The 22,212-nt window shown below is 39.9% G+C and overlaps 1 protein-coding gene across 1 annotated transcript in view; it reads left to right on the plus strand.

Annotated features, from left to right (window-relative positions):
* The first annotated feature begins 2,536 nt into the window (after nucleotides 1–2,536).
* Nucleotides 2,537–22,212, plus strand: part of LOC117521911 (desmoglein-2-like) — a 32,432-nt gene continuing 12,756 nt past the window's right edge. The window contains exons 1-9 of the mRNA XM_034183278.1: nucleotides 2,537–2,703; nucleotides 9,048–9,170; nucleotides 9,907–10,062; nucleotides 10,336–10,477; nucleotides 10,574–10,737; nucleotides 15,028–15,162; nucleotides 15,260–15,445; nucleotides 18,322–18,602; nucleotides 18,697–18,839. Of these exons, the coding sequence (XP_034039169.1) occupies nucleotides 2,659–2,703; nucleotides 9,048–9,170; nucleotides 9,907–10,062; nucleotides 10,336–10,477; nucleotides 10,574–10,737; nucleotides 15,028–15,162; nucleotides 15,260–15,445; nucleotides 18,322–18,602; nucleotides 18,697–18,839 (1,375 nt within the window). The 5' untranslated portion in view covers nucleotides 2,537–2,658. The remainder of the gene's footprint in view (nucleotides 2,704–9,047; nucleotides 9,171–9,906; nucleotides 10,063–10,335; nucleotides 10,478–10,573; nucleotides 10,738–15,027; nucleotides 15,163–15,259; nucleotides 15,446–18,321; nucleotides 18,603–18,696; nucleotides 18,840–22,212) is intronic.

Below are 22,212 nucleotides of genomic sequence, written 5' to 3' on the forward strand. Positions count from 1 at the left end.
GGAAAGACATGAAACTTGACACTCATCACAGACAGCATAATTTCGCAACACACACACACACACACTTGCTCACTCTTGGAAAGTGTTAACATGAATGAACTGTTATTCATTTATCACTTAATTCTACCTCAGACACTTGACAGAGGAGGGCCGAAGTTATACAAAATCAAATCTTTAATTGCTTTAATTTCAATCCATAAATTCCTAAATTCAGTAATCCCTAAATTGCAATCCAAATCTGCCCCTTTCTTACCAACCACACATCACAATCACACACAAGCCCACAGCATATTCCATATCACACACACACACACACACACACACACACACACACACACACACACACACACACACACACACACACACACACACACACACACACACACACACACACTTTATGATGTGTAATAAGGCTTGTGACATCATAAAGATTGGATCGAATAGGAATAAATATCAGGATTTCGACTGCCTCCCTGATAGTGCCCTAAGTGCCTCATCTTGTTGATCATGTTTTTGTTTATCTCAGATTATTAGAGATGTGTTTTGTCGGGTTTATAACATTCTAAAATAGAAGGTGTGCTTGTGTGGTCATGAAGAGCAGCCAGGTTTGACTTTTGCCAAATAATACAGGAAAGCAGCCACGGCTCTGTCAGATGCTTGTGATGTCATGAGGAGAAAATAATAAAGAAGAGAAATATAACAACAATAAACCTAATAATAGCAATACAAAGAAAATCACAGTGTTAAAGATATTGGGGCAAAACATAGTGACGGATGGTAAGCAACTCCTTCCTCGTGAAATGTAACACTAACAAGTCAAATTTGCAAAGTAAAATATTCACTTTTAGTTCATGATGAGATCACGAAAAGTGATTTAATCAGTTTGTGATCACAAAGTGCATCACATTTCCATGACGGTATCATGAAATAAATTTGTGATGGCATCACAAAATTTGGGTTACGCGGGGGTGGGGTGCAGTGGGGGTGGGGGTGGTTATGTTTTGGTGGTTAAGGTTAAAAAATAGTGAACTTCACCATGTCATGATAATGTGATGCATTTCATGATGGTATCAAGAAAAAAAACAGACAGAGCTGGACAGGTTATCAAACTTAAAAAAAATACTCTTGTTTTCTTTTTTTTCTTTTTAAAACTTTGTATTTATTTTCTTTTTGAACCCCCACCCCCGGATCCGCCCCTGCTGTCTGTTGGTGTGTTTTTTAGTTGAGGTGGGCGATACCGGGAATTTTGGTATTGATCCGATACCAAGTAAATACAGGCCCAGTATCGCCAATATCGATACCAATACCGATACTTTTTCATATTTAAGCTTCATAGATCCAAAGGATCCAAAAGACCTAGGATAGAATTTTGCCAAACATTGTACATGACAACAAAATACTTTATTATCACAATCAACATTTTTGTTTAAAAAATATCACTCAACACAACTTAAAACAAAATCTCCTGAGGTAGAGGGCTGACAAACCACAATACAAGGGTGTGCTGCTCCGTGTTGAGTGACACAGCGCAGCGCTGCTCTTACAGACATAGAGTAGACCTTGATTAATCTGTGTGTGCGAGAGGGGAAAAAAAGCTTGAGTATCAATCTTTTTACACGAGGATCGTTCAATATCAATACCAGCATTGGTATCGATATTATCGATATTAGGATCGATCCGCCCACCTCTATTTTTTAGGCCTGTAATCGACTGGTGACCTCAATTTTTATTCTCCTTTGTAGAACACTTTTTCTGACCTGCAGCTTTTCTATCATGGATTTATAATGCGTGAAATTGTATAAATAAATAATAAAGTTGAGATTTGCTTTCAAATTGTCACTGAGAGGTATAAATAAAAGCTTAAACTTTCATGGGGGACTGTGCACAGACAGACAAAGGCTGTATTTGTTCTTCTTCTGATTCCAGCAGTCCAGCTCCTCTCTCACACCTTTGACCACTAACACACTGTAACTTGGCAACACTTGGCAACAGAAACTCTTCGGTGTGCCAGCGTGGCCTTTGTTCTTTTTTTTTTTTTTTCTCTCTCTCTCTCTCTCTCTCTCTGGTAGCAAACACACTCGTGCACTCATGCACAGCCATGTGCAGGGGCGTTTTCAGCAGAAAGAGTCAGAGGTGAGCTGCAGCTCCTGCAGGGGGAATTTCAGATCCACATGTGAACTTCTACACCTGACTGCCAGATGTACCCAGAGGGCTGTGCATTTTGTTTAACTACAAAAACTGTACAAAAATATGAAATCCTGCAAAAAAAAAAATATGGGCTCACAGTGTTTGGTGTATGATTTTAAACTTGAAAATAAAAATTCCAAACATTTTTTTATTATTATTAACATAAATTCTTGCATGCTCCTTTTTTTCCCCCTTTCTTTTTTAAAATAAGAATTGTGGGATTTCCTCTCAGTGCAGGCTCGTTCTTCCTCCGTGTGAAAGACAATGGGCTGGCTGCTGTAAACATCACACCGACCCTCCTTTCTCCGCCTGTTATCAGCCTGATCCACAGAGGAACCGCCTATTGCACCAAAACTTCTCCCTGCCCTCTAAAAGGAGTCAAAGTCTGATCGAAGCCGACAAACAGGAAAAAAGTGCCCGATTTCGTTTCAACACGAGGTTTTCTTTCTTTTTTTTTTTTCGTGTAAGCCGATGGATCGTTTCTGTCTTCTGGTTCTGATGCCGTTTTTCCTGACGGTAAGTAAACGCGTCACTGTCGGTTAAACTTTTAAACCGGAGTGGGGCTTGATCCGGATCCAGCACGCATTATTTATTTATCTATTTTCGCTGAAATCAAAGTGAAACCATCACGTTTCTCTTAAATCTCTCGACGACTTTGTGCCGGTGTAAAAGTTTACAGAAACAGCGTGAACGTCATCAGGTGTGTTAACTCACATTAACATTCGCCTTGAAGCTGGTTAAAACGTCATAATTACATCAAAAGTAGATATACTTGGAAGTTTAAACTTTGACGCTGTGGAATGACCAGAAAATTAGGCACAATCATCCATGTGATAATGGAAATAAGAAATGTGTTTGTGTATGTGCGTGGGCATGTGTTCATATATTTTTAATTAATGAAAATGAATTTAATTCATAACATACTTTAATAAATCAAAGCTTCAGAAGCAAAGCCCAGTAAGTCCATTTTGTAAATGGAGAAAAATGCACTTTAAAATGGGAATTTAAAGGAAAATGCGCAGATTTCTATAAATATGAACATGGTATATGTTGAAATATTTTTACACACTGACATAAGCAGCCAGGTGTATGTTGTCCTCAACGTAAAAAAAAACTGTGGGTTTGAAGCCTGGCTTTTGCACCTGAAGCCTCCAGATCTTTCCTTTTTTGTTGGTGGCACCACAGTTCGTGACCCCATCACAAAAATGCACTTTTCGTGTTGGGGTCACGAAATGTGCGGTGACACTGGGTGGGGGAGGGGGGGTATGGTTAGGGCTAGGCGAAGGGAGACACTTACTTGAAGGTTAGGAGAAGGGGTAGGGTTATAAATAGTAAAATAAATAAAATAAAAATGTCAGTTATTTTGTGAAGGGGGCACATATTGGGGTGTGTGGGCCCACAGTCCTGATTTGGTCACTAATTGGCAAAAACTGAATTTTTAGTGTTGGAGAGGCAACACTGGCTGCTTTAAGTGTTAAACTAACAGAAACCTGCCTGGACTCAAAGCAGGAATGTCTGGGAAGGGCCGCGTGTCCTGGAATCGTAGCCCGGAATAAATCATTCTAAAACCACCACGAAAAGATACTAATACACAAGGTGCTCAAGGTGTGTGAGACTTTCAGCAGAGAACCTGGCTGAGTAATTTACTTGACAGATGCACACATGAAGTTTAATTCAGTGTTTACTTGGTGTCCAGTTGAAGAAATTCCTTTTAATATTTTGGTCTGACATCTGTAAAAACTCAACATGCAAACATAATTTATTTAATATACTGTATATTAAAATAACATTAATGGTTGTTTTTTTAGTCTATTTTTGGAGTAATGAAAAGCTGTAGATGTCTCATATTTATGAATACACATGAAGAATTTAAATGTATTATGTATTTTGTTTGAGGTCACAAAAATAATTGTTTTTGTTGATGATCTCCTGCAATTTGTTTTAAAAAATGCTTTTTTTTTTCTTTTTTTTTTACAGTCCAACTGTGAAGAAATTAATTTTTATTGATTTATTTCTTGAAATTAGATTATTAGGTGGATAACTCAGCAGAATCTTTCAGACATATGGAAACAAAAATGACATATTTGATTATTATTGAGATATGAATATTTGTATGTTAGTAATTTGAGTTTCTGTTGATCCACTGGGGGGTTAACTTCCAAAGTAACCAAAATTTTATTAATATGAAAAGGTGTTACTTTTTTCTATATTAAAACGCGCGCACACACACACGCACACACACACACACACACACACACACACACACACACACACACACACACACACACACACACACACACACACAGAGAGAAACCTTTATGCATTATTACTATTATTATTGTAATTTTTGTTTATTGATTTGGTTTTTAAAAAATCTATTTTGGAAATTTCAAATTTGATCTTTCACCTGTTGTTACACTTGTTATTTTATTTATTTATTTGTTTAGTCTAACTATAAAGAAATTAATTTTTATATATTTCTTTTTGAAATTAGGTTTGTAAGTGGATAACTGATTAGAATCTTCAATGGAATACACAGAAAGAAATGGAAATAGAGAAAAATAGAGACAATTATTAAGAACAGGGTTGCAGATCCTTACCGGATCTGTTGTGGTAACCCCAAATGTTTTTGTTTTTGCAAATTTATTAAAAATAAAAACCCCTAAGAAATCAAATGTACGTAAGTATTCACAGCCTTTGCTCAGTTCTTTGTTGATGCACCGTTGGCAGCAATTACAGCCTCAAGTCTTCTTGAATATGATGCCACACGCTTGGTGCACCTATCTTTGGGCAGTTTGGCTCATTCCTCTTTGTAGCAACTCTCAAGCTCCATCAGGTTGGATTAGGAGCATCAGTGCACAGACATTTCCAAATCTCTCCAGAGATGTTCAATCAGATTCAGGTCTGGGCTCTGACTGGGCCACTCAAGGACATTCACAGAGTTGTCCTGAAGCCACTCCTTTGATATCTTGGCTGTGTTCTTAGGGTCACTGTCCTACTGAAAGATGAACTGTTACCCCAGTCTGAGGTCAAGAGCGCTCTGGAGCAGGTTTTCATCCAGGATGTCTCTGTACGCTGCATTCATTTTTCCCTCAATCCTGACTAGTCTCCCAGTTCCTGCTGCTGAAAAACATCCCCACAGCATGATGCTGCCACCACCATGCTTCACTGTAGGGATGGTGCCTGGTTTCCTCCAAACATGACGTCTGGCATTCACACCAAAGAGTTCAATCTTTGTCTCATCAGACCAGAGAATTTTGTGTCTCCTGGTCTGAGAGTCCTTCAGGTGCCTTTTGTCAAACTCCAGTTGGGCTGCTATGTTGCTTTTACTAAGGAGTGGCTTCCGTCTGGCCACTCTACCATACAGGCCTGACTGGGTGGATTGCTGCAGAGATGGTTCTCCTTCTGGAAGGTTCTCCTCTCTCCACAGATGAATGCTGGAGCTCTGACAGAGTGACCATCTGGTTCTTGGTCACCTCCCTGATTAAGGCCCTTCTCCCCCGATTGCTCAGTTTAGACAGGCAGCCAGCTCTAGGAAGAGTCCTGGTGGATCTGAACTTCTTCCATTTACAAATGATGGAGGCCACTGTGCTCATTGGGACCTTCAAAGCAGCAGAAATGTTTTTGTATCCTTTCTCAGATTTGTGCCTTGAGACAATCCTGTCTCAGAGGTCTGTGGTGATGGTCTAGTGGTTAAGGCATTGGGCTTGAGACCAGAAGATCCTTGTTTCAAATCCCAGCCTGACTGGAAAATAACTAAGGGCCCTTGGGCAAGGTCTTTAATCCCGTATTGCTTCTGGTGTGTAGTGAGCGCCTTGTATGGCAGCACCCTCACATTGGGGTGAATGTGAGGCAAAGTGCTTTGAGTGTCTGAAGGAGATGGAAAAGCGCTATATAAATGCAGTCTATTTACCATTTATTATTTTTAATAAATTTGCAAAAGTGCAAAAAAAAAAAAGACTTTTTTTCACATTGTCAATATGGGGTATTGTGTGTAGAATTTGGAGGGAAAAAAATAATTTCATCCATTTTTGGAATAAGGCTGTAGTATAACAAAATGTGGAAAATGTGAAGCACAATGTATACTTTCCGTATGCACCATCTCTCTCTCTCTCTCTCTCTCTCTCTCTCTCTCTCTCTCTCTCTCTCTCTCTCTCTCTCTCTCTCTCTATATATATATATATATATATATACAGTGGTGGGCACAGTTACAATAACAGATAATTATCGAAGATAATGTTTTCATTATCAGATTATCTTTTTAGATAACTCTAAAAACCATTATCAGACTAATTATCTTCCGATAAATTTTTATCCGATAACTTTTAGACCGATAACGTAGTAAACAAAGCTGAACAGCGACAAACATTTTTAAAATCAGTTGAGCACCTACCTGTTAAAAGTTTCATAACAAATGCATTGTTCTACCCTCTGCAAACAGAAAACTGCTGCTTCTGCTGTAGAAACTGCCCTATCCTCTGCAGGCAAAGGAGAACTGGTCACAAAAAAACTCATTTGTTTTAACACCATACTGATATGCTGGCAATATCACCAAAGTCATCCAGAGGCATACATTTTTAACTTATGGTTCAAATTTTAACCAAACCAATTTCGGACAAGTTATTTAAAATTATTGTCACGTGTGAAGTGAAAATATCAGATATATGTTTTCGTTTTAAAGTAATGCGCTAATTTTTAAGGTTTTAGTGAGCACCTGCTGTGCCCAGCAGTGCATTATGGGTAGGCTAGGGTAATCTCAGTACGTTCACGACAGAACAGATGCATTTCAGACACTCTGTTCATGCTCCACAGACAACAGCATTAAACTCTAGTGCCTAAAACTCTCGTGAATATATTCTCTGGGTTTATAGACGTTGTTATTGTGTTTGCGTTTGTTAAATTCCACGCATCTTAAATGTAGCAGACATGGATTATTTGGAATTTTGTTTTGGCAAGTTTTCATGGTCTCTACTGCCATCTACTGGCTAGTAGTGTTCATGGCAGTTCATGGCAGTATTCGTCCTGAAGCTGGGCAGACACTGTATGATATTTTTAATCACTGTACTCGGTTCCAGCTCAAACTGTACCACAGAACCGCACAGTGTAAAAGTTCAGAGCACCCGATTTATGTTCTCACACACATTGTACGTTCAAAAACCACACTTCAGACTCATCTTTCCAGAAGCAAAACATAAGCTTTTTTTTCAAACTTAATTTACAAAAACTCTCGATGGGAGACATCAAAGTTTAAAAACAAAACAAAACAACAAAAAAACATTACAAGACAGCTCTGTGGTGTTTGCACAGGCACAGTGCGAGAGGATGCTTGTAGCGCTTCAGCAGCAGGATACCCTCACGACGGCCGACCAGAATAATATCAAACACGTTTGATTTTCATTTGACCATACGATCGACGATCAGGAGGTGGTCATGAGATGTTAAACGCAGCTTGTTACTCCATGTACACTACACTATGCAGGACATGCGATTAACCTGAAACTCGGTCCAAAAAATTCTGGCACGAATGAAAAATCATCTGAAAAAGGGCCAAAACTCGCACAGTGTAAAGCCAACATTTATGTGTCAAGACAATATTGAGTGCACGTTTTAAAATATAATAAAACGTGTGCACAGTATAATAAAATGTGCGTACAACATCATAAAACGTGCGTACAATATAATAAAATTTGCGCACATTCTCTCCACATGCAAAACATTTTGCGATGACACTTCCAGGGCTCTGTAAAAATGTTTGTACAAATACAAAAATTGAATATTTTACAAAAGCACATTTATCTGTAAACACACGACACACGTCACATTAACGTGTTGGTTTACATAATGAATGACTGAACCAATCAGTGTTTAGCAGAGGCACATTTTACCCAGAATCCTTTGTGATCTGTCTGTGTTTGTTACAAAACCTCAGAATTAGTGCATTATTCAACATTAAAAGATATATGGTATATTTTAACTTTGTACAAATGACAGCATTGACATTAATGAAGTTATTCTATCGGTATTAATGTTATTTATTAATTAAAACCATAAGTCAGCACTGCTTTATTTTCCAAGACCTCCACCTGACCGGAGTGTTGTGATTGGTAAAGATCTGGGTTTTGCGGCTGCTCTCAGCTTGCGTCTGTGTTGGAAGCCGTGTAGTAAATAAGAGCTTCCAACAGGGGGCAAGATGTTCAAAGACAGAAGTGTGGGTTCATTGTTTGAGTCTCTTGTTGCTTTTGATGCTACCAGAAGCGATCGTGGTGTTAAAACTCAAATTCAGTTTATTAGTAGTTGCAAATGTACCAGAGACAATACTTGAATTTATCGGTTATCGGTTATATGTAGATGGTAAATGGACTGCATTTATATAGTGCTTTTCCATCTGCATCAGACGCTCAAAGTGCTTTACAATTATGCCTCACATTCACCCCGATGTCAGGGTGCTGCCATACAAGCTACTCACTACACACCGGGAGCAATAGGGGATTAAAGGCCTTGCCCAAGGGCCCTTAGTGATTTTCCAGTCAGGCAGGGATGTAACTTCTGATACATTTTTGGTTGGTTTATCGTTTTATCTTTATCAAAGATAACTTTTAAGTTATCTGATTATCCGTTATCGAAGTTAATTTTTTGGTTATCGGTGCCCATATATATATATATATATATATATATATATATATATATATATATATATATATATATATATATATATATATATATATATATATATATATATATATATATATGTGTGTGTGTGTGTGTCTGTGTGTAAAGTAATACCAAATGTGATGATAAATTGCTCTAATCTTGTGTAATTATCCTAGATTAACTGTGATTCCGTCTTTGTTTATCTGCAGCTTCTTCCTGTTGACGCAGAAGCAAATGGACAAGTTCTCATCAGACAAAAGCGAGACTGGATCACTGCTCCCAGGAAGCTGATAGAGAACAAAGATTACACTGGATTAGCTAGCATTGCTCGGGTACAGTCTTATGTTGGCACTCTCATTCTGTTGAACCTAATGTGAGCAATTAAAATAATCATCCATCCATCCATCCATTTTCTTCCGCTTTATCCGGAGTCGGGTCGCGGGGGCAGCACTGCGAGGGAATGACACCTTCGATATTTTGGCCATGTGGCATGTTTCTTAGGGCAGGACCCAACATGTGTTGAGTACGTACGCCAGCGGGTGGAGAAAGCCAAGGACACGCCCAAGTTTCACTTGGCTGCAGTAGATAAATGGTGACTTTGGAGGTGGGAATGAACTGGTTGTCTTTCTGGGTGGCTGTCATTCCAGAACTGAGGCGTTAGTTGTGTGGGATTATGGGACAAATGGCACTGGCGCTCGCTACCTGATCTCACCTGCTCAATCAAACCTAGTGCACAGCTTGGATCCGCAGTTGAGCTAGTTTTATTGAGTGTGAGGCCGTGTTTGTCTCAGCACGCATGAGAACAGCAGCTCTCCAGACACTGGCCAGCGTCCAGGTTTGCCATGAGTCAGATCAGACAGACGACATCATGCTGAAGGCATCTGTGTTCGGTGTGCTGTCTGGACACACTTTGGTCCTTGTGTCATGGATCTTTGAAAAGCTGTCACTTTAGGTGTCATTTATTTTATGAGTTAATGTGCTCAGAACTATAACACATCAACACATCGGGTCTAGTCCTTGTTCACTGATTTTCAGATAACAGACTCCTGTGCTTGTCTTTGCTTGCAGATTCGTTCAGATAAGGAGAATTTTACAAAGATCTTCTATTCATTAAAGGGGCCTGGTGTTGACCAGCCTCCTATTGGCATATTTGGTGTCAACCGTGACACAGGCTATGTGAAAATCTTCGCCATCCTGGACCGAGAGGCAATGCCCTTCTACCATGTAAGAACACGTATAATCAGGGGTGCACATAACAGGTACTCATTGTGCTTGTGTGTGCTAAACATCATTGATGCACAGCAGAGGGAAAGACTTTTCCTACAATCTGCCATTGCTTTCCTCTTATGAAGTGCTTCCCTCGTGTTTTCTGCTACGCATCATTTTGTTTTAGCATGCACAAGCACGTGCATCATAAATGATTAAAGTCTTCAACCTGCACATTGAGAAAATGTAGGAAAAAACCAACAACAACGTTTTGATACTTTGTTTTTGTAGTTGCTTGGTGTGGCACATTTTGCCAATGGGAGTCTCGCCGAGAAAGATATTGATCTTAAAATCACAGTTGAAGATGAAAACGACTGCCCACCAGTGATTGAAATTCAACAAATCGGATATGTCAAAGAAGCCAGCGCGGCAGGTATTTCAATATGGATGATGGGGCTTATGTTTTATCTTCTTCTCAATCTTCAGTGATTGACTGATTTATTATTTCACACGCTGTGGTGATTTTCAGGCACTGCTATCATGAGAGTGAGAGCTACCGATGCTGATCAACCCAACCACCCTAATTCTCAGATCCGGTACAGTATTGTGGAACAGGGTTCATCGGCTGGGATGTTCTTCATTGACCCCGACACTGGAGACATCATGGTTCAACGGAACACTCTAGATAGAGAGGTGAGGAACCTTAACACCCCTTATCACAGCAAATTACCAAGAAACACTGAAGTTGCATGTACGGTTTTCAGTGTTGGGAAGGTTACTTTTTAAATGTAATAGGTTACAGATTACTAATTACTCTTTTTAAAAGTAAGTAATGTAAGTACTTAAAAGTCATATTTTCCAGAGTATACAGTGGGGAAAATAAATATTTGACCCCCTGTCAGTTTTACAGGGTTTCCCACCTACAAAGAATGGAGAGGTCTGTAATTTTTATCGTAGGTACACTTCAACTGTGAGAAACAGAATCTAAAAAAAAATCCAGAAAATCACATTGTATGATTTTTAAATAATTAATTTGGATTTTATTGCATAAAATAAGTATTTGACCCCCTAGAAAAACAGAGCTTAACAACTGGTACAGAAACATTTGTCTGCCATTACAGAGGTCATACATTTCCTGTAGTTCTTGACCAAGTTTGCACACACTGCAGCAGGAATTTTGGTCCAGTCCTCCATACAGATCTTCTCCAAATCTTTCAGGTTTGGAGTTTCAGCTCCCTCCAAAGTTTTTCTATTGAGTTCAGGTCTGGAGACTGGCCAGGCCACTCCAGGACCTTGAAATGCTTCTTACGGAGCCCCTCCTTAGTTGCCCTGGCTGTGTGTTTGGGGTCATTGTCATGCTGGAAGACCCAGCCATGACCCATCTTCAATGCTCTCACTGAGGGAAGGAGGTTGTTGTTTGCCAAAATCTCGTAATACATGACCCCATCCATCCTCCCTTCAATATGGTGCAGTCGTCCTGTCCCCTTTGCAGAAGAGCACCCCCAGAGTATGATGTTTCCACCCCCATGCTTCATGGTTGGGATGGTTTTCTTGGGGTTGTTCTCATCCTCTAAACATGGTAAGTGGAATTATTTCAAAAATCTCTACTCTGGTCTCATCTGACCACATGACCTTCTCCCGTGCCTCCTCTGGATCATCCAAATGGTCACTGGTGAACTTCAAACAGGCCTGGACATGTGCTGGCTTGAGCAAGGGGACCTTGCTGCCCTGCAGGATTTTAAACCATGACAGCATCATGTGTTACTAATGTAATCTTTGTGACTGTGGTCACAGCTCTCTTCAGGTCCTTAACCAGGTCCTCCTGTGTAGTTCTGAGCTTTCTCAGAATCATCCTTACCCCACAAAGTGAGATCTTGCATGAAATCCCAGACCGAGGGAGACTGACAGTCATCTTGTGTTTCTTCCACTTTCTAATAAATAATCATAACAGTTGTTGTCTTCTACCAAGTTGCTTGCCTGTTGTCCTGTAGTCCATCCCAGCCTTGTGCAGGTCTACAGTTTTGTCCCTGGTGTCCTTAGACAGCTCTTTGGTCTTGGCTATGGTGGACAGGTTGGAGTGTGATTGATTGAGTGTGTGAACAGGTGTCTTTTATACAAGTAACAAGTTCAAACAAGTGCAATTAATACAGGTAAAGAGTGCAGAATAAGAGGGCTTCTTAAAGAAAAATTAACAGGACTGTGAGAGCCAGAATTCTTGCTGGTTGGTAGTGGCTCAAGTACTTATTTTATGCAATAAAATGCAAATTAATTATTTAAAAATCATACAATGTGATTTGTCTGGATTTTTTTTTTAGATTCTGTGTCTCACAGTTGAAGTGTACCTACGGTAAAAATTACAGACCTCTACATTCTTTGTAGGTGGGAAAACCTGCAAAACTGACAGGGGGTCAAATACTTATTTTCCCCACTGTATGTCGCACCTTTTTCTGCATTATCAGCTATTTTTAATTTGGGGGGTTTGTGCATTGTTGTATTGTGCTTTTTTGCTATTGGGGTTTACTCTTTTATTATTAGAGATTATTTTATTTAGTGCTTTAATTTCTGGGAAAGTCCTCTATAAATAGTCATTATAGACATTCTTATTTACAACGAATGTGCGATATTTTGGTATATAAGTCACAGGGCCTCTCAAACTCTTAACAAGCCATAACCTATGTTAGGAAAAAATAACTAAAAACTCTCAGACAACAAATGAGACACCAGAGGAAACAAGTTTCACTTTCTACAACCCCAATTCCAATGAAGTTGGGACATTGTGTGAAATGTAAATAAAAACAGAATACAATGAGTTTCAAATCCTCTTCAACCTATATTCAATTGAATACACAACAAAGACAAGATATTTAAACATACCACTGTCCCAGCTTTTTTGAAACGTGTTGCAGGCATCCATTTCAAAATGAGTAAATATTTGCACAAAAAACATGAAATTTATCAGTTTGAACATTAAATATCTTGTCTTTGTGGTGTATTTAATTCAATATAGGATGAAGAGGATTTGCAAATCATTGTATTCTGTTTTTATTTACATTGTACACAACGTCCCAACGTCATTTGAATTGGGGTTGTAAAATGTTTTATTTAAAGTTTTAAAGGTAGATACAGAGTGTAGGTCTGAAGACAAATACAAGTATATTCAGTTTTCATGGCACTTATATACAATCCTAAAGTGTTCCAAAGTCCATTCAATGAAATCATTTGATAGCATAAAACAGTCACTCTTAATGTCCATTCCAGTCATCAGTCATGCACTGATGAAACATTGTCTCGCCTCATCATTCTTATCTGTGCTCTTCCTCTTCCTCTTCAATGGCATTGTTCAATCACCTACTAAGACAATTATAATAGTAAATATATTTGACAGAGCTTTAACAACAATAACTTTTATAACAACCTATACTCCGGAAAATGGTAATGGTAATTTTTGATTACTTTCAAACAAATATTTTCAACTGGACAATAAAGCTGAAAAAAATTTAAAAATTATTCATTTCAACCTGGCAACCACACAACAATGATTATAGTCAAACTTTTATAAAATTATTCACTATAACTTGAATTCAATTGCATGGTTATTTGCAGAGAACATCTGCTCATCCCCTGCATCTCCCTCTGTGAAATTAACATTCCAAAAAATCCCATTGCTACAACATTGACCGGCTTGTGTTTCATAAAAGTCACCAGATTTGTTGCTGTTCACTTGATAGGATTTCTAGTCACTAGGGAATGTCAAAAAGTTGCTAAATATAGCAAAAATAGTCACTAAACTGGCAATGCTGAGACACAGGTTGCTTAGGTTGTGGCAATGCAAATTCAAAATAAAGACTAATCAAATTTGTCTCAGCAGCTTTTGTTGAAGCACATTGTTCACAATTATACCATTCAGCACAGCAAAATGTAAAACAACATAGGCCCGATGAATAGTTTACACATTCAGTTTTTTATTATTGTATCCAAATCTAATCCCTTTATAATTAGCAATATTTGAATTTGTAACTGTAACTTCATTACATTTTTCTCCATTAACTGTTTATGGATTACAATTAATTTGAAACTAGTTACTCCCCTACACTGATGGTTTTACTCTTAACCGTTCATTACAAAAGGGAAATGAAAAACTTTGGCATCGTGTGATGCAATAGTAAAATCAAAAACACACAGTAAATCTTATCATATAAACTATTCATTCTTTGGTTTTAAAGAAATAGTACATCAGTTTTATTTGTGCATGTGAGAAATTTTAATCTCTTTGAAGTTCTGATGGAGCTGTTCTAGTATAGTAGGATTACCGTAACTACGCAAGAATCCAGGTTAGAACTGAACAGTAAGCATGACATGTTCACACTCCTTTTCTTACACAGTTGACCCTACAAGCATCCATGTTCTAATCCTTGAAGCCACACCATTCTGCTGCCGTCCTTCTCATATTCATGGACATGTTCTCCATCTTGCTCTGACTGGCTTTCATTCCCCTTCTCTCCAGAGCATACCCCAACATTTCCAGACTTTCCTCAACCTGCTTCCAGCTCTCACTGCAGATCATAATGTCATCTGCAAACGTCATATTTCATGGACACTAATGTCTGATGTCATCTGTCTACCAGTCCATCACCACTGCAAACACGACAGTGCTCAGAAACTATCTGTCATGCAATCTCACCTCCACCTTGAATTTAAGAAACTAAAATATATTCAATAAGAGCACAAATATAAAATGTAGAAATTACATTTATTATAAGGCCAGTAAAGAAAAATATGAGTCTTAAGATGCGTCCATTTGAAGGAGAAGCAACATAAAACTAAAATCACACAAGTTGAATCACTGTCACTATCAAAGGACATCTTTTAAGGGTTATAAAATGACTAACACAAATCATACTTGAGCACAATATTTATTAGAAAGTTTTATCACAGATGCATTTATATTAATCAGTGGTTTGTAACTCTGTTGTCACATGATAGACACAAGATACATACAAGGTGATGATAAAAGCGTCTGACTTAAATGGGCAACCAGGAGGACACACAGGAACAGGAGAAGTTGAGATCAAACTTTTGGACATAAATGACAATATTCCCACCCTGGAAAAAGAATCGGTACGTTTGACACAATTCCATCAACCAGCCCATTTAACTTCTTATAAAATAATGAGGGAATCCGGTGACTTAAAACAGCTGGTGTTTTTTTTAACAGTATGAAGGCAGTGTGGAGGAGAACACCATTAATCTGGAGGTGATGAGGATCCAATCCAGGGACATGGACCTGAAGTACACTGACAACTGGTGGGCTGAGTACAGCTTTGCTTCAGGGAATGAGGCGGGATACTTCAGCATTGTTACTGACAACAAGACTAACGAGGGGATCATCATAATTCGCAAGGTAAAATAATTTTTTGTCTTTGGCAACACTGTCACAACTATGAATCAAATCCAGTAGCAGAATAGACATTAATTTCACTTTTTACAACCTTCATTATGTTAAAATTGCAAGGGCAATGTTAATGTAATTATTGGAAGCATTTGGACATTGTGCACAGGAAACAAGGAAGGAAGGAAGTATTACATATTACATATTACACTACATATAACTCAAATCACAACACCCCATAATGACAACATGAAAAAAGCTTTTTTTGAAATCTTTGCAAATTTATTAAAAATAAAGAACTAAGAAATCACATGTAAATAAGTACTTACAGCCTTTGCCATGAAGTTTAAAATTGAGCTCAGGTGCATTCTATTTCCACTGATCATCCTTGAGATGTTTCTACAGCTTAATTGGAGCCCACCTGGGGTCAATTCAGTTGATTTGACATGATTTAGAAAGACACACACCTGTCTGCATATAAGGTCCCACAGTTGACAGTGCATGTCAGAACACAAACCAAGCATGAAGTCAAAGGAATTGTCTGTAGACCTCTGAGACAGAATTGTCTCAAGGCCCAAATCTGGGGAAGAGTACAGAAACATTTCTGCTGCTTTGAAGGGCCAAATGAGCACAGTGGCCTCCATCATCTGTAAATGGTAGAAGTTCAGATGCAACAGGACTCTTCCTAGAGCTGGTCACCCGTCTACACTGAGCGATTGGAGGAGAAGGGCCTTAGTCAGGGAGGTGACCAAGAACCCGACAGTCACTCTGTCAGAGGTCCAGCATTCCTCTGTGGAGAGAGGAGAACCTTCCAGAAGGACAACCATCTCTGCAGCAATCCACCAATCGGGCCTGTATGGTAGAGTGGCCAGATGGAAGGCACTCCTTAGTAAAAGGCACCTGGCAGCCCACCTGGAGTTTGACAAAAGGCACCTGAAGGACTCTCAGACCAGGAGAAACAAAATTCTCTGATCTGATGAGACAAAGATTGAACTCTTTGGTGTAAATTCCAGGTGTCCTGTTTGGGAAAAAAAAAACAGGCACCATCCCTACAGGGAAGCATGGTGGTAGCAGGATCATACTATGGGGATGTTTTTCAGCAGCAGGAACTGGGAGACTAGTCAGGATTGAGGGAAAGATGAATACAACAATGTACAGAGACATCCTGGATGAAAACCTGCTCCAGAGTGTTTTTGACCTCAGACTGGGGTGACGGTTCATCTTTCAGTAGGACAATGACCCAAAGCACACAGCCAAGATATCAAAGGAGTGGCTTCAGGACAACTCTTTGAATGTCCTTGAGTGGCCCAGTCAGAGCCCAGACCTGAATCTGATTGAACATCTCTGGAGAGATCTGATTCGGCAGTTCGAATCTGTCTCCCAACCACTCTAAAATCTGCATACTGCCATTGTGTCCTTTGGCAAGACACTTAACCCACCTTGCCTGTGTATGAATGATGTGGTGGTTGGAGAGGTCGTAGGTGTAGAATGGTCTGAAAATGGCTGTGCACCGACGCTCCCCATCCAACCTGATGGAGCTTGAGAAGTGCTGTAAAGAGGATTGGAATATGTATGTACACATGCTTTCTTAGTTTTTTTATTTTTAATAAATTTGCAAAAAAAAATCATGATGTCATTATGGGGTGTTGTGAGTTGAATTTTGAGGGGGAAAATGAATTTATTCTGGAATAAGGGTGTAACATAACAAAATGTGGAAATTGCATCTGTAAAAATTTACAGATGTAGTGTAGTACACATTATATATTACATACACTGCAAGTCGTCCAAAGTTCTGACTTTTGAGGTGTTTGGCAGTGCTTCCTGTCTTACTGTGTGGTTCGAAGAATTAGATGCTAACCAGTGACCTAAATGAACAACGATTTCTTTGCAACTTGGCCTGTTATCACTGGAATGACTTTGTGTCAAATGCATTGTACGTATGGTTGTTTTGGCCAAATGGTGCACTTGAGCCACCACAAAAGTGCCTGAGGACAACACCACCTGCAAAGCCTAAGGGGACAGATAGATGGTTTGTTTTTTTAGGTTGGAATGGACCCGTTGTTTTCCTGGGTAGTTGCCATCCAGGACCCTCGGTGGTTCTGTAGTTTGGTGGATACAGCAACATGTGGCACCAGCACAGACCTGACCTCACCTTTTTGCTATACTGCATGTTAAATAAAGTGTTAAAAAGAAGAAGATATTCATGTGCCGTATCTCTAGTAACCACAGGGATTTGCACTAACTTGGTACAGTTTGACATAAACCAGTCATGACAATCCCTCGGTGGCGTGGGAGATCGCCTCTTGATTGATTCCCAGATGAGATGGTGGACATGGAGAAAATCTACATCTAGGGTCGATCTAGAGAAACCTTGGGTTCATTTAATGTGGCAACAAACATGGTCCTTGATAGATCCTCAACCTGGTCCGATGGCTGGGAAATCCCAGACGTTCGAGGTCTTAGGACCTGCTGTAGCCTTCTTCTGCCTTCACAGCTGTTGAGTATTTGCCATCACCTCCTCTGCCTCATCCACCGCTGAGGACTTTTTGTTTCACCAGTGCCCCGTTTGATGTCTTGTGTTCAGGGCTCTTGTTGGGCCTTCATGGCTACCGTAGCAGTAATACTAGGAATGAATACACCTAGCAGGCCAAATATTGTTAGATATCATTGTACCACTTACAGGCTGGCAACTGTGAGTGGATGTTGGATGTATGTGACTCCTTTCACGACTGCCTGGTTCTCTTTTATTCATAAAATAATTTTTCACAAATGAAGCAATCATCAGAGTTAAGTCATGTGCTCCGAGGCTTCAGTGTGTTGACATGAGTTGGATTGAAAAAACGGGATGTTTGTGAACTGTGTATTCTGTGTCACCACTAACTCTGCAGCCGCTGGACTATGAGGCACTAAAAGTGCTCAATTTAGAAGTGGCCGTCTCAAACAGGGCAGCGTACAACTTTGGCTCCACAACGACAGGTGGAGGCAACATAACCACAAAATCTTACCCCATTACAATCAACGTGGTCAACCAGAAGGAAGGACCTCACTTCCACCCCGCCGTCAAAGTGGTGTCTCTGTCCGAGGATCGCACTTCAGTTGCCATCAATAAAATCATCGCAAATTACGCCGCCACTGACAGTGACACTCTGAAAACTGCCACGAATGTCAGGTACGGTCACACCGTGCATGTTGCCGTGGCAGCTCCATTTGTATCACAGCATCTGAAATTTAAGTTGTCCTCACCTGTGTTTGCTTTCTTTCAGGTATGTTAAAATTCGTGATGCAGACAACTGGTTGATTATCGACGAAAAGACAGGAGACATCAGACTGAACAAACTGCCTGATCGAGAGTCCAAATTCTTGAAGAATGGAACGTACTTTGCTGAAATTATCTGCACTACCAATGGTAAGCAGTGTTTTTAACAGGTGCACCCACCGGACCTGTCACGAGAGCCCATCCACACCACCTGACCTGCAAATATACACACTGATTAATGACCCAAACCCGACCTGACCTGCACGAGGAGAAGCCAAGCAAACAAAAAAAAGCTAATGGGTCCATGTTGTGATGGAATCCATACCACTAAAGTGGAATATGTTACATGAACACACACACACACTCACTCGCTTTCTCTCTCTCTCAAACACACACACACACACACACATATGCAAGCACACAAAATCATGACTTTTCACACCTATTTTTTTTTTTTTTTTTTTTTTGCTAAAGCAGATTACTGCCAGCCTATCGACATATTGTAATAATATTTAACAATTATAATTGGGTGCAGAGAGATTTCTGAGATGTAAGTTACGCTGCTTAACGTATGGTGCTGTCTAATCTGGCCGATCTGGTGAAACCCTACGTGCCGGCCCGGGCTTTGCGGTCGCAGGATGCGGGACTACTTTGTGTTCCCAGGGTGAAGAAGAAGTCAGCGGGTCAAAGAGCTTTTTCGTATCATGCACCCACTCTGTGGAACGGTCTTCCTGCGACCATGGGGCAGTCGGAGTCCGTGGAGATTTTTAAGTCAAGACTTAAAACCTGTTTTTATTCTCTTTCTTATGAATAGTTTTTTTTAATCTGTTTTATTCTGTTACTTCTGTTTTTAATTATGTATTTGAATTTTTTAATTTTTATTTATTTTAAATTTTCTATTGACCTGTTTTGTGTGAGGAGACTTTTGTTGTGATTTGGCACTTTATAAGTTGGGCTCTCACTGCGCTATTGTATCACTTCCTGTTCCGGAGCACAGCGGTGTTTTTCTGTATCTGTTAGCTGTTTAATCTGCGCAGTTAGATTGATCTAGTTATCTAGATTACGATTTGTTTCCCAGTGTAATCTTTACGTGCCTGAACTAAAGCACTCCTTCTGCTGAATCACCTCTAAATTATTTACACATTATTCACTTTGCGTGTTTTTAGGAATCCGCTAGCTTAGCGTAGCTACTAGCTCTTAGCTACTCTTTAGCATGGCGGCTTCTCCTGTCTCTCCCACACTTTTCTGCTCTGGTTGTGAAATGTTTAGTTATTCCTCGGCCTCCTTTAGCAGTAACGGTACTTGTAATAAGTGTAGCTTATTCGTAGCTTTGGAGGCCAGGCTGGGCGAATTGGAGACTTGGCTCCGCACCGTGGAAAATTCTACAGCTAGCCAGGCCCCTGTAGTCGGTGCGGACCAAGGTAGCTTAGCCGCCGTTAGTTACCCCCTGGCAGATCCCGAGCAGCCGGGAAAGCAGGCTGACTGGGTGACTGTGAGGAGGAAGCGTAGCCCTAAACAGAAGCCCCGTGTACACCGCCAACCCGTTCACATCTCTAACCGTTTTTCCCCACTCAGCGACACACCCGCCGAGGACCAAACTCTGGTTATTGGCGACTCTGTTTTGCGAAATGTGAAGTTAGCGACACCAGCAACCATAGTCAATTGTCTTCCAGGGGCCAGAGCAGGCGACATTGAAGGAAATTTGAAACTGCTGGCTAAGGCTAAGCGTAAATTTGGTAAGATTGTAATTCCCGTCGGCAGTAATGACACCCGGTTACACCAATCGGAGGTCACTAAAATTAACATTAAATCGGTGTGTAACTTTGCAAAAACAATGTCGGACTCTGTAGTTTTCTCTGGGCCCCTCCCCAATCAGACCGGGAGTGACATGTTTAGCCGCATGTTCTCCTTGAATTGCTGGCTGTCTGAGTGGTGTCCAAAAAATGAGGTGGGCTTCATAGATAATTGGCAAAGCTTCTGGGGAAAACCTGGTCTTGTTAGGAGAGACGGCATCCATCCCACTTTGGATGGAGCAGCTCTCATTTCTAGAAATCTGGCCAATTTTCTTAAATCCTCCAAACCGTGACTATCCAGGGTTGGGACCAGGAAGCAGAGTTGTAGTCTTACACACCTCTGCAGCTTCTCTCCCCCTGCCATCCCCTCATTACCCCATCCCTGTAGAGACGGTGCCTGCTCCCAGACTACCAATAACCAGCAAAAATCTATTTAAGCATAAAAATTCAAAAAGAAAAAATAATATAGCACCTTCAACTGCACCACAGACTAAAACAGTTAAATGTGGTCTATTAAACATTAGGTCTCTCTCTTCTAAGTCCCTGTTGGTAAATGATATAATAATTGATCAACATATTGATTTATTCTGCCTTACAGAAACCTGGTTACAGCAAGATGAATATGTTAGTTTAAATGAGTCAACACCCCCGAGTCACACTGTCAGAATGCTCGTAGCACGGGCCGGGGCGGAGGATTAGCAGCAATCTTCCATTCCAGCTTATTAATTAATCAAAAACCCAGACAGAGCTTTAATTCATTTGAAAGCTTGACTCTTAGTCTTGTCCATCCAAATTGGAAGTCCCAAAAACCAGTTTTATTTGTTATTATCTATCGTCCACCTGGTCGTTACTGTGAGTTTCTCTGTGAATTTTCAGACCTTTTGTCTGACTTAGTGCTTAGCTCAGATAAGATAATTATAGTGGGCGATTTTAACATCCACACAGATGCTGAGAATGACAGCCTCAACACTGCATTTAATCTATTATTAGACTCTATTGGCTTTGCTCAAAAAGTAAATGAGTCCACCCACCACTTTAATCATATCTTAGATCTTGTTCTGACTTATGGTATGGAAATAGAAGACTTAACAGTATTCCCTGAAAACTCCCTTCTGTCTGATCATTTCTTAATAACATTTACATTTACTCTGATGGACTACCCAGCAGTGGGGAATAAGTTTCATTACACTAGAAGTCTTTCAGAAAGCGCTGTAACTAGGTTTAAGGATATGATTCCTTCTTTATGTTCTCTAATGCCATATACCAACACAGTGCAGAGTAGCTACCTAAACTCTGTAAGTGAGATAGAGTATCTCGTCAATAGTTTTACATCCTCATTGAAGACAACTTTGGATGCTGTAGCTCCTCTAAAAAAGAGAGCTTTAAATCAGAAGTGCCTGACTCCGTGGTATAACTCACAAACTCGTAGCTTAAAGCAGATAACCCGTAAGTTGGAGAGGAAATGGCGTCTCACTAACTTAGAAGATCTTCACTTAGCCTGGAAAAAGAGTCTGTTGCTCTATAAAAAAGCCCTCCGTAAAGCTAGGACATCTTTCTACTCATCACTAATTGAAGAAAATAAGAACAACCCCAGGTTTCTTTTCAGCACTGTAGCCAGGCTGACAAAGAGTCAGAGCTCTATTGAGCTGAGTATTCCATTAACTTTAACTAGTAATGACTTCATGACTTTCTTTGCTAACAAAATTTTAACTATTAGAGAAAAAATTACT

The sequence above is a fragment of the Thalassophryne amazonica genome, chromosome 12 (assembly GCF_902500255.1).
Source record: "Thalassophryne amazonica chromosome 12, fThaAma1.1, whole genome shotgun sequence".
Taxonomy (NCBI): domain Eukaryota; kingdom Metazoa; phylum Chordata; class Actinopteri; order Batrachoidiformes; family Batrachoididae; genus Thalassophryne; species Thalassophryne amazonica.